Source organism: Amia ocellicauda, chromosome 1 (genome assembly GCF_036373705.1).
Source record: "Amia ocellicauda isolate fAmiCal2 chromosome 1, fAmiCal2.hap1, whole genome shotgun sequence".
NCBI lineage: Eukaryota > Metazoa > Chordata > Actinopteri > Amiiformes > Amiidae > Amia > Amia ocellicauda.
The window spans coordinates 61,612,376-61,626,890 of NC_089850.1; the positions used below are offsets into that span (position 1 = coordinate 61,612,376).

General features: G+C 43.3%; 1 protein-coding gene across 1 annotated transcript; it reads left to right on the plus strand.

Moving 5' to 3' along the window:
- The first annotated feature begins 3,721 nt into the window (after window positions 1-3,721).
- On the plus strand, window positions 3,722-14,400 carry LOC136757126 (uncharacterized). The gene is made up of 11 exons (XM_066712373.1): window positions 3,722-3,950; window positions 4,256-4,323; window positions 5,584-5,635; window positions 6,194-6,304; window positions 6,711-6,842; window positions 7,001-7,058; window positions 8,626-8,717; window positions 9,934-10,035; window positions 10,185-10,216; window positions 10,989-11,229; window positions 12,597-14,400. Exons 2-11 carry the CDS (start codon window positions 4,258-4,260, stop codon window positions 12,869-12,871), a joined length of 1,161 nt encoding a protein of 386 aa, XP_066568470.1. The 5' UTR covers window positions 3,722-3,950; window positions 4,256-4,257; the 3' UTR covers window positions 12,872-14,400.
- The last annotated feature ends 115 nt before the right edge of the window (window positions 14,401-14,515 follow it).

A 14,515-nucleotide genomic window follows, 5' to 3' on the forward strand; every position in this document is an offset into this window, starting at 1 on the left:
GCCTGGTGGCGGCTCTCTCTTCATCCAGCATCACAGCATCGCTCCTCTGCTCGGACAGCAGCTCTGCCTTTCTTAATCCAATGGGTGTGTGGCTGTGGGTTATCATTTAACAGTACCAATCACTATGAAAGGGCTGAGTAACCCAGTGTCAATGCTACAGCCTCTCCCTACATCAGCCCCACAATCCTTTTGTGCTCCCCAGGGCACTAACGGCCTGGACAGCTTTATTCCTGCCTGCTCTCCCCTAGTCTCTCTGTCAGACTTTGCCCACTTCCTCCAGTTCCCTCCTGGCTGAAGCCAGCAACTGATCTTTCTCCTGAGCTTGAGATCTGTGAACTGTTTTAGAGTAAATCTCACTCTGCATCCACCACACATCTCAGATACAGGACAGATATATTCTTGAGGAATGTAACATTAATAGACACTGGCAAATTAAATAATGACAAGAAGAATACAAAGAAAGCTTTGGTTATTTTGGGGCTGCCTTCCATAATGTAATCAATTTACATGAACAGAGACTTTATATGGACTTCAGTCTAGAGTTACACAAACATGAAATCTGAAAACACTTGTAGTCGAGGTTAAAGTAGATCTGAGAAAAATATAGACGTGTTATGGGGCCATAACCAATTGTTTTCGATCGTATCAGGCACCAAGTGAAGATATCTGCAGCTGTGAGAAGTGATAACATGTTTCATTTCAGTCTCAGTAATTAAGAGCAAACGTTGAAGAGAAGCAACAGAAAAACACACGTGTTGTATTGTGACTCTTTCGTGCACCCCTGATTAAACAATGCTATTGACATTTAAACGTGCCATTGGGTTTTAATATATCCCAATTGAAATCTCAGAGGAAGTGAACTCAGAGCTCCAGTTCGGTGCAGTCAGTTCACTCTGGCAGGTACGGCAGCTGCAGGAGCAGCGGGGGGTCATAGCAGCCTGCCGCCACGAGACACAGATGTTTTGATAACTGAATTTTGACTGAAATCAAATCCAGTAGTTTCAGGGGAGGAAACATTAACCCATAGTTTGAATTGGTCAGTTATAGGAAGTCCTTCACTGTGATGACAGCAGCTACACAATGTTACTTAAAGGGACACACCCCCCATTATTACTATTAGGTTTTAAATAAAAATGTATTACAATGTGTATATTAAATAATGTAAATATGTTAAGTATTTTAACATTTTAGTACCACAATGTAATGCATAGTATTGTAATCTACTGCACTGTGGTCTATTGTAATCTACTGCACTGTAGCGTATTGTAATCTACTGCACTGTAGCGTATTGTAATCTACTGCACTGTGGTCTATTGTAATCTACTGCACTGTAGCGTATTGTAATCTACTGCACTGTAGCGTATTGTAATCTACTGCACTGTAGCGTATTGTAATCTACTGCACTGTAGCGTATTGTAATCTACTGCACTGTGGTCTATTGTAATCTACTGCACTGTGGTCTATTGTAATCTACTGCACTGTAGCGTATTGTAATCTACTGCACTGTAGCGTATTGTAATCTACTGCACTGTAGCGTATTGTAATCTACTGCACTGTAGCGTATTGTAATCTACTGCACTGTGGTCTATTGTAATCTACTGCACTGTAGCGTATTGTAATCTACTGCACTGTAGCGTATTGTAATCTACTGCACTGTAGTGTATTGTATTCTACTGCACTGTAGCGTATTGTAATCTACTGCACTGTGGTCTATTGTAATCTACTGCACTGTAGCGTATTGTATTCTACTGCACTGTGGTCTATTGTAATCTACTGCACTGTAGCGTATTGTAATCTACTGCACTGTGGTCTATTGTAATCTACTGCACTGTGGTCTATTGTAATCTACTGCACTGTAGCGTATTGTAATCTACTGCACTGTAGCGTATTGTAATCTACTGCACTGTAGCGTATTGTAATCTACTGCACTGTGGTCTATTGTAATCTACTGCACTGTAGCGTATTGTAATCTACTGCACTGGAGCGTATTGTAATCTACTGCACTGTAGTGTATTGTATTCTACTGCACTGTAGCGTATTGTAATCTACTGCACTGTGGTCTATTGTAATCTACTGCACTGTAGCATATTGTATTCTACTGCACTGTAGCGTATTGTAATCTACTGCACTGTAGCGTATTGTAATCTACTGCACTGTAGCGTATTGTAATCTACTGCACTGTGGTCTATTGTAATCTACTGCACTGTAGCGTATTGTAATCTACTGCACTGGAGCGTATTGTAATCTACTGCACTGTAGTGTATTGTATTCTACTGCACTGTAGCGTATTGTAATCTACTGCACTGTGGTCTATTGTAATCTACTGCACTGTAGCATATTGTATTCTACTGCACTGTAGTGTATTGTAATCTACTGCACTGTGGTCTATTGTAATCTACTGCACTGTAGTGTATTGTAATCTACTGCACTGTGGTCTATTGTAATCTACTGCACTGTAGCGTATTGTAATCTACTGCACTGTAGCGTATTGTAATCTACTGCACTGTAGTGTATTGTAATCTACTGCACTGTGGTCTATTGTAATCTACTGCACTGTGGTCTATTGTAATCTACTGCACTGTAGCGTATTGTAATCTACTGCACTGTAGTGTATTGTAATCTACTGCACTGTGGTCTATTGTAATCTACTGCACTGTAGCGTATTGTAATCTACTGCACTGTAGCGTATTGTAATCTACTGCACTGTAGCGTATTGTAATCTACTGCACTGTGTTGTATTGTACTGCAGTACTGTAGTGAATGGTTTGTATTGTATGTACTGCATTATTTTGAAAATGCACTGTTCTTTATCTATCACTCTCCTTCTCTCTCCTTCTCTCTCTCTGTTTTTAAGCATTTGTTGGACAGGACGTGAGCAGCAGGTTACCAGAATAGGTGACTTCCTGTTCCCACAATAACAGGAAGTGAGCCTCAGTCTGACTGCAGTGGAAAATTCTGCTCCTCACTGAGTGTTTCTATAGTTATTGTAATTATCTATCATTTCTTACTCACTGACACACTGAGACACACACACACACACACACACACACACACACACACACACACACACATACTGACATTCTGGCACTGATATCCTGAGACACACACTGGGACACTGACACATTGAGACACTGACAAACACACACTGACATACTGAGACTCTTGACATATTGTGACAGTGACACAATCTCACACACTGACACATTAAGACAGTGACACACACACACTGACACATTGAGACAGTGACACACACACACTGACACATTCAGACAGTGACACAAACTGACACATTAAGACAGTGACACACACACACTGACACATTGAGACAGTGACACACACACACTGACACATTCAGACAGTGACACACACACACTGACACATTCAGACAGTGACACAAACTGACACATTGAGACAGTGACACACACACACTGACACATTCAGACAGTGACACAAACTGACACATTGAGACAGTGACACAAACTGACACATTGAGACAGTGACACACACACACATTGAAGCAGTGAGACACTGACATTTTGAGGCACTGACAAAGACACATAAGAAAGAGAGAGGGGTTAATACACTGACTGGACACTGCTGTACATTTACACATCGAGAGAGAGGGAGGGAAGGCCGAGAGCAGGGGAGTGGGTGAGACAGGCAGAGAGAGAGAGACATTTACAGGTACAGAGGAAATGAGGGAGGAAGACTGAGGGGGAGGGAGAGGGAGCGAGAGATAGAGAGAGAAGGAGGGAGGAAGGAAGTGCAACTCTGAGGTGTACAGGTAGAAAGAGAGAGAGGAGAAATAAACCAATGAACCAGAAAGAATAAACGACACGCACGGAAAAGAGAGCGAAAGAGACAGTGAAGGAGAGAGAGAGAGAGAGAGAGAGAGAGCGGAGTGGAGTGAGACAGACAGATTGCTGACCAATTTTGACGTCTACATACTGGTAAATATGTGTGTTTTCATATAACATTAATCACACTGCAAGCACTGTAACTAATTTAATATATCACTGTAGTTAATATTACTGTATGTCTAATACTAATAACTAGATACTGTTTATATAGTGCTAATAACTATATTTTAAATAGTGTATATAATTGTAATAACAATACTCTACTGTTTATATAACAGTAATTATATGAACTACAGTAACTATACTATACTGCATATTTAAACCTAATAACTATACATTACTGTATATATCGCACTAGTAACTGTTATCATTATCATTATCATTATCATCATCAGGGATGATCTCGCTGGTCTGGGTGTCAATCCCTGTTCTGTTTGGTCACATGATCTTCGCGTTTCCAACGGTAACTGACTCCTGCCATCCCTCCCTTTCTTTCCCTGTCTCTCCATTCCTCCGTCTCTCTCCCCCACTTTCCATCTCTGTGTGTCTCTCTCTCCCTCTGCATCTCCCTCCTTCCCCTTCTCTCTCTTCGTCTCTCCCTCTCTTTCCACCTCTATGCACTCTCTTGCTGTATAGTAATCATGGACTGGTCTGTATTGGTCTGTACTGGTATTAAGATACACTGCATTGTATTGTACTGTGTTACAATACACAGGTCTGTATTAAACTGAATTGGACTATACTGAGCTGTACTAGTCTGAATTGGATATATTCAGCTCTATTGTTTAATGCATTGGATTGTATTGCACTGTATTGGTCTGTGTTCTGTGCTGGTCTGCATTACTCTGCTGTGCGCTGAATTGTGTATTGTTGAACAGAGTTTCTGAAAGTGACTGTTAAGTGTTTTGTTAGTTAGTTAGTCACTCTTACTGTGACTCAGAGTGTGTCACTGCCTGTGTTATTAATGAAACTGACACCCAGACATATGTACCTCTGTAAGTATGTATGGGTGTGTGTGTCAGTGTGTGTACGTCTGCCTGGCTGCCTGTGTGTGTGTGTGTCAGTGTGTGTCAGTGTGTGTGTCTGTGTCAGTTTGTGTCACTGTGTGTGTCACTGTGTGTGTGTGTGTGTTACTGTGTGTCACTGTGTGTGTGTGTGTGTGTGTCAGTGTGTGTGTCACTGTGTGTGTCACTGTGTGTGTGTGTGTTACTGTGTGTCACTGTGTGTGTGTGTGTGTGTCAGTGTGTGTGTCACTGTGTGTGTGTGTGTTACTGTGTGTCACTGTGTGTGTGTGTGTGTGTCACTGTGTGTGTCTGTGTCAGTTTGTGTCACTGTGTGTGTCACTGTGTGTGTGTGTGTGTGTGTTACTGTGTGTCACTGTGTGTGTGTGTGTGTGTGTGTGTCAGTGTGTGTGTCACTGTGTGTGTCTGTGTCAGTTTGTGTCACTGTGTGTGTCACTGTGTGTGTGTGTTACTGTGTGTCACTGTGTGTGTGTGTGTGTGTGTGTGTGTCTCCCGCTGGCTGACGATGGTGATGCAGACTCTTCACTCCTCAGGAGTCATGTCTTACTCTCAGGGGCTCACTTAGTGAAATGTCACACACGACACACCGGGCTCCAGCTTCAGTCTCGCCAGCTCTCTATTACTCTGTAAGTTTTAAAAACTCCAGTGTGTGAGATGTTGTTATAATGGTGATTATTATTAATCTCATGTTTTACCTCCAGGTTTCACCTGCTGTACAGCATGATGAAAATGGATGCATTCTCTGTGAGCCAGGTAAAAGACTGACCGACTGACACACTGACTGACTGACTGACTGAGTGAGTGAATAACACACTGACTGACAGACACTCTAACTGACTGAGACTGACTGACTGACACACTGACTGAGACACTGAGTGATACATTCCCTGTCTCTTCCTCCTTCATTCTTTCCCTCCCTCCCTCTCTCCCATCTCCCTCTCACCCTCTACCTTTCTCCCTCTCTGTCTCTCTATCTCTCCCCCGCTACCCCCATCCTGCCCCCCCCCTCTGATTCACATTAGTCTGTCCTCGCTAGGCTAATTAAAACCACTTCCTGTCGAAGCAATGCTGTTTTCAACCTGAAAGGCACTCCTGCTATCTTCTGCATCCTGTTATGAATATAACTCTCTCTCTCCTTCTCTCTATCTCTCTCTCTCTCTCTCTCTCTCTCTCTCTCCCTCTCCCCCTCTTTCAGTCTATATTAATGTACCATAGGTCAGTGTAGTGTTTACATACTGTAGAGTCCAATCAGTCAGTCAGTGTGCCCTCTATTGATCTCTCTCTCTCTCTCTCTCTCTCTCTCTCTCTCAGGTTATTACCGCAGCAGTTGTACTCAGTGCTCCCGCTGCGGGGCAGACTCTTACACTGAGTCAGTCAACAGTGAACCACGCTGCCACTCCTGCAACAGAGACTGCAGAGAGGGTACTACACACTGCACACTGCACAATATACTACACACTGCACACTGCATTACACACTGCACAATATACTACACACTGCACTACACACTGCACACTACACTAACACTGCACCATATACTACACACTGCACTACATACTACACACTGCACAATTCTCTATACACTGCACTACACACTACACACTGCACATTGCACACTAAACACTGTAATGTACAATACACACTACTGCACACCACACCATACACTACACACTACAGCTCACACCTACAGTGTGCAGCATAGCCTCGGCCCTGCACTGCCCTTGTGTTTCTGTGCTGTACCCGACAGTGCCGTGCTGTTCTGTATTTTGTCCTGTCACTATGCTAATGAGCTCACTGCACGCTAATGAGCTGTGTTCTGATTTGCCAGTGTTTAACATGGAGGTGGTGCAGAACTGTTCCAAAGTGAGGCCCCTGCTGTGCCGCTGCAAACCAGGCTTCCACTGTATGAACAATTCCTCCCATGGAGACTGCGACCAATGCACCAAGAACATAAACGCAGGTAACACACTGACACACTGATCACCGCACACACACACGGACACCCTGACTGACTCACGCACTCACTCACACACTGACTGACTGATACACTGAGTGTGTGTCTGTGATCTTCGCTATAGAGTGTGTGTCTCTTCATTTACACACCCCTGTCTTTTGCAGAGTGTGGCGCCGGTACGTTCCTAAACCAGACCTCTGGAAACTGCGACCCTCACACCAAGTAAGTCAGATTAAGTCAGACCCAATGCAGATCAAAACTACATTTCTTGCCCACAATCTACTAGGACCTATAATACCCATGGTGCACTGGTGGAGGACAGCACTGCTCACACAGTTCATTTGGTTAAATGTGTGTAGAGTACAGGTGTACCTCGCTTTGCACGAGCGGTCAGAACCAGAGCATTAAACCGGGTCATACATTCATTAAGCCAATGGGGTGGGTTTCATGAGCGCGAGAACCGCACACGACAATGAGTTCAACACTAATGTCAATGAACAATAGTGTGATAAATTAACAATCAAACAAATCATAATCATAAACTCACCATATTTACTGGAATTTACACTTGAATTGGCCAAAGTTCCTGCTCCGGACTGACGCTCTTTCGCTTCAATGTAGATTCTCCCTCAAGACCTTCCCTTCCGTCTCGTTTGGGCCCAATATCATTATTATCATTGTTCATTTGTTCCGTGTTCTCATGTCAATTGCATGTTGCTGGGGGGGCAGTCGGTCGCAGTGGAGGAGCAGCGCTGTGTCTGCGCTGTGTCTGCGCTGTGTCTGCACTGTGTCTGCGCTGTGTCTGCGCTGTGTCTGCACTGTGACTCACTTTCTAGATTTCAGTCATTCTGTGTTTTAATTACCGAACATGACGGAACATTTTTGAAACCGCCGCTCCATCCATCACTGCCTCTCAGTTTTGCTACCGGATCATATTTTAATGGTTTAAAATGTTGAAAATGATGATTTAAAATTAATTAAATAATTAAACAAATGTGTGCTCTAACAAACCCATGCGCAGCAGAGTATACTTGCATTATCATTAGTGTACCTGTACTGAACTGTAGACTAGTAGTACAACTACTACTGCTGCTGCTATTACAGTTTTTCTCGATTGCTTGAGCACATTTCTCCAAACAGAATTCACTTTTTCGAATAACAATGAACACGTGTCCCAAACTGAAACACTTTGGCCACAATCACACAAATCCTTTGCAAAATGCTCTCAGACTCTCGAAACAGCAAATACAATATATTTCACAAAATCATATCAGCCAATCAAAACAGTGTCATTTGTGACCTAATGACAAGTTCTTTCCGTCAGCCACTTCACACTGGCACAATGAACACTGACTATGAGCAGCACTGTGACACGGTCAGCCCTGTACTGCACTCTCTGTCTTCTGCTTGTGTGTAAATTCAGAGTAAATGGGCTGTGAGCAAATTATCTAATAGTGTTTAACAAGACTTACCCAATAGATTTTTGTGTCTTGTGTAGAGAGCTGTGTTTACTGTTGTGCAAAACTATGCTTGACATTTGCATTTTGTGTGAAAGCAACCAAAAATGATCTGCTGTTTTGCAGTAATGTGTTCTATTCTGCTCATCTAGGTTATGGTGTTGGTCATGTGGACCACAGTTTCATTCACATTGACTTAGCAAACGAGAAAAACTGTAACACTGCTACTGACACTGCTAGTCATAATGACACGTACAATGATGATGCCAATAATACAAATAATGATGATGATGATGATGATGATGATTCTCTCTCTCCCTGTCTGTCTGCAGCTGTGAGTCTGTGGGTCAGACTGTCAGAGTCCCTGGCAATGCGACTGTAGACACTCAGTGTATGGACAGACAGAAGGACCCAGACAAACAGAGTGAGTGTCCAGTCAGTGTTAATGTACTGTAGTGTCCAGTCAGTCAGTGTTAATGTACTGTAGTGTCCAGTCAGTCAGTCAGTGTTAATGTACTGTAGTGTCCAGTCAGTCAGTGTTAATGTGCTGTAGTGTCCAGTCAGTCAGTCAGTGTTAATGTGCTGTAGTGTCCAGTCAGTCAGTGTTAATGTGCTGTAGTGTCCAGTCAGTCAGTCAGTGTTAATGTGCTGTAGTGTCCAGTCAGTCAGTGTTAATGTACTGTAGTGTCCAGTCAGTCAGTCAGTGTTAATGTACTGTAGTGTCCAGTCAGTCAGTCAGTCAGTGTTAATGTACTGTAGTGTCCAGTCAGTCAGTCAGTGTTAATGTGCTGTAGTGTCCAGTCAGTCAGTGTTAATGTGCTGTAGTGTCCAGTCAGTCAGTCAGTGTTAATGTGCTATAGTGTCCAGTCAGTCAGTCAGTGTTAATGTGCTGTAGTGTCCAGTCAATCAGTCAGTGTTAATGTACTGTAGTGTCCAGTCAGTCAGTCAGTGTTAATGTGCTGTAGTGTCCAGTCAGTCAGTGTTAATGTACTGTAGTGTCCAGTCAGTCAGTGTTAATGTGCTGTAGTGTCCAATCAGTCAGTCAGTGTTAATGTGCTGTAGTGTCCAGTCAGTCAGTGTTAATGTGCTGTAGTGTCCAGTCAGTCAGTCAGTGTTAATGTGCTGTAGTGTCCAGTCAGTCAGTGTTAATGTACTGTAGTGTCCAGTCAGTCAGTGTTAATGTGCTGTAGTGTCCAATCAGTCAGTCAGTGTTAATGTGCTGTAGTGTCCAGTCAGTCAGTGTTAATGTGCTGTAGTGTCCAGTCAGTCAGTCAGTGTTAATGTACTGTAGTGTCCAGTCAGTCAGTGTTAATGTACTGTAGTGTCCAGTCAGTCAGTGTTAATGTGCTGTAGTGTCCAGTCAGTCAGTCAGTGTTAATGTGCTGTAGTGTCCAGTCAGTCAGTGTTAATGTACTGTAGTGTCCAGTCAGTCAGTCAGTGTTAATGTGCTGTAGTGTCCAGTCAGTCAGTCAGTGTTAATGTGCTGTAGTGTCCAGTCAGTCAGTGTTAATGTACTGTAGTGTCCAGTCAGTCAGTCAGTGTTAATGTGCTGTAGTGTCCAGTCAGTCAGTGTTAATGTACTGTGGTGTCCAGTCAGTCAGTCAGAGTGTGTACACTGTATTAATCTCTCTCTCTCTTAGATTTCAGTCTGGTCTATGTGTCACTCATTCTGGTGTTGTTAGGAATTCTGGGAATATTCATACTGTTCAAGAACTGCAGTGATTCACTTTGTATTAAGAAAGGTATGTGTCAGTGTGTGTGTGTGTGTCCCTTAGTCCATATAGTACACTTTATTTATGTACTAAACTGTCTCTCTCCCTTCCACTTTCTTGTTGTATTTCACTATTTTTAATATTATTATGATTAATGTGTTATTATGATTGTTTTTCAGTGGCTAAGCTTTGTGTGCCTGACAATCAAAAGGTAAATTATCTTTATATTCAATTTTTAATATATATAGAGAAAAAGATAGGTAGGCAAGGAAAGAGGAGGAGAGAGGGATGAGCGGATAGGGTGAAGAGGATTGAAGAGAGAGGGAACTGGGGAAAGACAAGGGTAGAAGGTGAGAGAGACAGACAAAAAGAAGGGGGCAGAGAAAGAAAGAGTGACAGAGACTTTAGACTTTCCTCTATAGACTCTCTCGATTTGTTTATATCTGGTGTATCATCCTGTCTCTCCTCACTCTGTCTCTCTATACTGAGGGTCTGCCTCCCACTTTCCCCCTGAAGCAGTTTGTTGGAAAGTTTAAACCTCTGTCCCTGTTCTTGCATAAAAATAATAACTGAATTACAGTTGCTCACTTACATCATGTAATTTGTCAGCTGCTTTATTCATTTGGGGGAACTTTTTTAATCATGTATTGAAATCATGAATTAGATCCTTTTTTTCAGCCATGCAACTCCATACAACACACATGACACAAATAATTTGCCTGGCACATAACCTAACATCATCGCACCGGCCTGTTTTCCCACCTGTCTCCACCGTAAACGCAAGGAATTCTGGGACTTCAGCACAAGGGAGCGGTTTGTGACGCAGCCCTCTTGTAACTCCTGCAGATAGAGAGAAGTACACTTCCCACAATACACTGCCATGGGAATGGGTGGCAGACTGCACAAAGCATGATGAGAACATATTTTTGTGGATATCCCATCACCTCCAATTCACTCAGACCTTTGTGGTCCCCCCCCCGCAGGTCAATACTGGAATTGCAGTCCTGCCTTACTGGCAGCCAGGCCACCAACTCCTGTCCAGTAGGGAGCCCCAGATCGCAGAGTCATACACCAATCACAGCCCAGAGAGAAGCCTGGAGACGGACTGCCCCCAGACCCGAAGCCCGGTGGGGGACTGGTGGAGGGGAGCCAATCAGAGTGCAGAGAGGAGCAGCCAGCCCATCAGTAGGAGCTCTGAGGACACTAAGTGCAGTGGGAACTTAGGTAATACTAATAATAATAAAAATAAGTATAATTATAATGCTACTGCTAGTACTGTTCAGTCTGTAACTGTGTCTGTATTAACTCTCTCTATCAGTCAGTCAGTGTTAATGTACTGTAGTGTCCAGTCAGTCAGTCAGTGTTAATGTGCTGTAGTGTCCAGTCAGTGTTAATGTACTGTAGTGTCCAGTCAGTCAGTGTTAATGTGCTGTAGTGTCCAGTCAGTCAGTCAGTGTTAATGTGCTGTAGTGTCCAGTCAGTCAGTCAGTGTTAATGTACTGTAGTGTCCAGTCAGTCAGTCAGTGTTAATGTCCTGTAGTGTCCAGTCAGTCAGTGTTAATGTACTGTAGTGTCCAATCAGTCAGTCAGTGTTAATGTGCTGTAGTGTCCAGTCAGTCAGTGTTAATGTACTGTAGTGTCCAGTCAGTCAGTCAGTGTTAATGTGCTGTAGTGTCCAGTCAGTCAGTGTTAATGTGCTGTAGTGTCCAGTCAGTCAGTCAGTGTTAATGTGCTATAGTGTCCAGTCAGTCAGTCAGTGTTAATGTGCTGTAGTGTCCAGTCAGTCAGTGTTAATGTGCTGTAGTGTCCAGTCAGTCAGTCAGTGTTAATGTGCTGTAGTGTCCAGTCAGTCAGTGTTAATGTGCTGTAGTGTCCAGTCAGTCAGTGTTAATGTGCTGTAGTGTCCAATCAGTCAGTCAGTGTTAATGTGCTGTAGTGTCCAGTCAGTCAGTGTTAATGTGCTGTAGTGTCCAGTCAGTCAGTGTTAATGTGCTGTAGTGTCCAGTCAGTCAGTCAGTGTTAATGTACTGTAGTGTCCAGTCAGTCAGTGTTAATGTGCTGTAGTGTCCAGTCAGTCAGTCAGTGTTAATGTACTGTAGTGTCCAGTCAGTCAGTGTTAATGTGCTGTAGTGTCCAGTCAGTCAGTGTTAATGTACTGTAGTGTCCAGTCAGTCAGTGTTAATGTGCTGTAGTGTCCAATCAGTCAGTCAGTGTTAATGTACTGTAGTGTCCAGTCAGTCAGTGTTAATGTGCTGTAGTGTCCAATCAGTCAGTCAGTGTTAATGTACTGTAGTGTTCAGTCAGTCAGTGTTAATGTACTGTAGTGTCCAGTCAGTCAGTGTTAATGTGCTGTAGTGTCCAATCAGTCAGTCAGTGTTAATGTACTGTAGTGTTCAGTCAGTCAGTGTTAATGTGCTGTAGTGTCCAATCAGTCAGTCAGTGTTAATGTGCTGTAGTGTCCAGTTAGTCAGTCAGTGTTAATGTACTGTAGTGTCCAGTCTGTTAGTGTTAATGCACTGTAGTGTCAAGTCTGTCAGTAGTGTACTGTACTACATGAATGCCCTCTCTCTCTCTCTCTCTCTCCCCCTCAGGTCCTTTCCATATCTACAGTCCAGGCACAGTGTTTGTGGGGCTGTTGAATCAGCTCTCCAGCCCCCCTCCTCCCCTCTTCCCACAGCCCTTCGACCCGGAGAGAGAGGGAGGAAGGGAGGGGGCGAGAGAGAGCGAGAGGGAGGGGGGGGAGGCTGTGCGGCTGTCCGAGGAGGAGAGGGGGGCAGGGAGGGAGAGAGAGAGTGACAGCGCCCGCCCCAGTCAGGAGCAAGGGAAGGAGAGCCACCTGTCCAGAGAAGAGGAGAAGGAGGAATAGAGAGAGAGTCAGATTGGCTTCCTACCAAAACACCGCACATCCGACCATATTTACACCCAACATACCCTCACAGACAAACACGTCCACCAAAAAATATCTGCTTGCTTTTTTGACTTTAAGGAAGCTTTTGATTCAATCTGGCACAAAGGACTCCTTTACAGGCTCCTCTAAAGCGTTGTGGGGGGTACAGTCTGTGACATCATAAAGTCAATGTACTCAGTGCGCAGTGAACATTGGTGATAAAAGGTCAGAGTTCTTCACTCAGGGCGGGGAGTGAGGCAGGACTGCAGTCTGAGCCCAACACTGTCCAACATCTTCATCAGTGAGGTTCCACAGTGTTGAGCAATCTGACGCCCAACACAGAGCAGAGCGGAGCTGGGTCTGTCTCCCCTGCTGATCCCCCTCCAGAGGAGGGCAGTGAAGTTCTGCTCCCACATAAAGCAGGCAGACCCCCAGTCCTACCACCACAGAGCACTATGGAGCACCCAGCTCTCCCCGTAGCGAGGCCCCCGACCTCAAGCTGCACGGACACTGGAGAGCCCCAGGGCCAGAGCTCCACAACAACCACAACAATCACCTTCACCTGAAAGAGAAATACAACAAATTGGAAAAATGAATAGACATTTATAGATAAACTTGAATGTTATCAGCCCCTAAATAGGAACATTACATTTGCAGAATACCTGAAAATCAAAAACTCAAAAGAAAGGCACACATTGACAAGGTACAGACTCAGTGACCACAGCCTGGCCATTGAATCGGGCCGACACACAGGTGGGTGGAGTGGAGCTGTGAACAGGGGGAGATCGAAACAGAGACACACTTCCTCCTATCCTACTCGAAATACACGGACATAAGAAAAGGTGTTAGAGCTGTTCTCTAAGGTGGGGGGGCTTTACTGGGAATGAGGATTGTTTTATTGATGTCTATTTTTTTCTTTCTCTTTTTTATTTATTGAAATGTACCTAATCACAGTATTTTCAATGATTTTATTTGTATTATTTATTCATTTTTGTATTTTAATTATGTTTAATGTATGTATTTTTTTCTTTACATTATATACATCTATTTTCCTATTTATATGTATCAATTATATCACATGCTTTGGCAATACTTTTATACAAATGTCATGCCAATAAAGGTTGCATTGAATTGAACTGAGAGAGAGAGAGAGAAGCAGGAAAAGGATGGGTGAGAGAGAGGTGAGGGTGAAGGGTACACTGTACAGTGCAGTGTAACTAATATAGTATAAATGCAATGTAATACACTAGGGTTCAGTGTAGTATAGTACAGTACAGTGTACTATTGTACAGTATAATATAATGCTGTAAATAATATAGAATCATAATTCTATGCACTGTCGTGACATCAGTAGATGTAATGTAAACTGGCAATACCTGTACATTGATTAGAGTTTTAATTTAGTTTAATGTATGTATTTTTAAATTATATGTAATTTTCTATATGTCATATAAATATGATTGAAATGTATTTATGACAACGCATTGTTACTTATCGCTTTAATAAACAAAATAAAAATGGAAACTTGAGATGTTCACTCAGTGTCTCTATCAAGCAGTGTGTCAGTGTCAGTCAATGTATCAGTCAGTGTGTCAGTCAGTGTCAATCAGTCAATGTGTCAGT

Excerpts from the sequence above, each read along its gene's own strand:
- LOC136757126 (XM_066712373.1), top strand. The coding sequence starts at position 4,258 with ATGATCTCGCTGGTCTGGGTGTCAATCCCTGTTCTGTTTGGTCACATG. Across the intron at positions 6,843-7,000 it reads CACCAAGAACATAAACGCAG|AGTGTGGCGCCGGTACGTTC; the intron begins GTAACACACTGA and ends TGTCTTTTGCAG. Across the intron at positions 10,217-10,988 it reads GTGTGCCTGACAATCAAAAG|GTCAATACTGGAATTGCAGT; the intron begins GTAAATTATCTT and ends CCCCCCCCGCAG.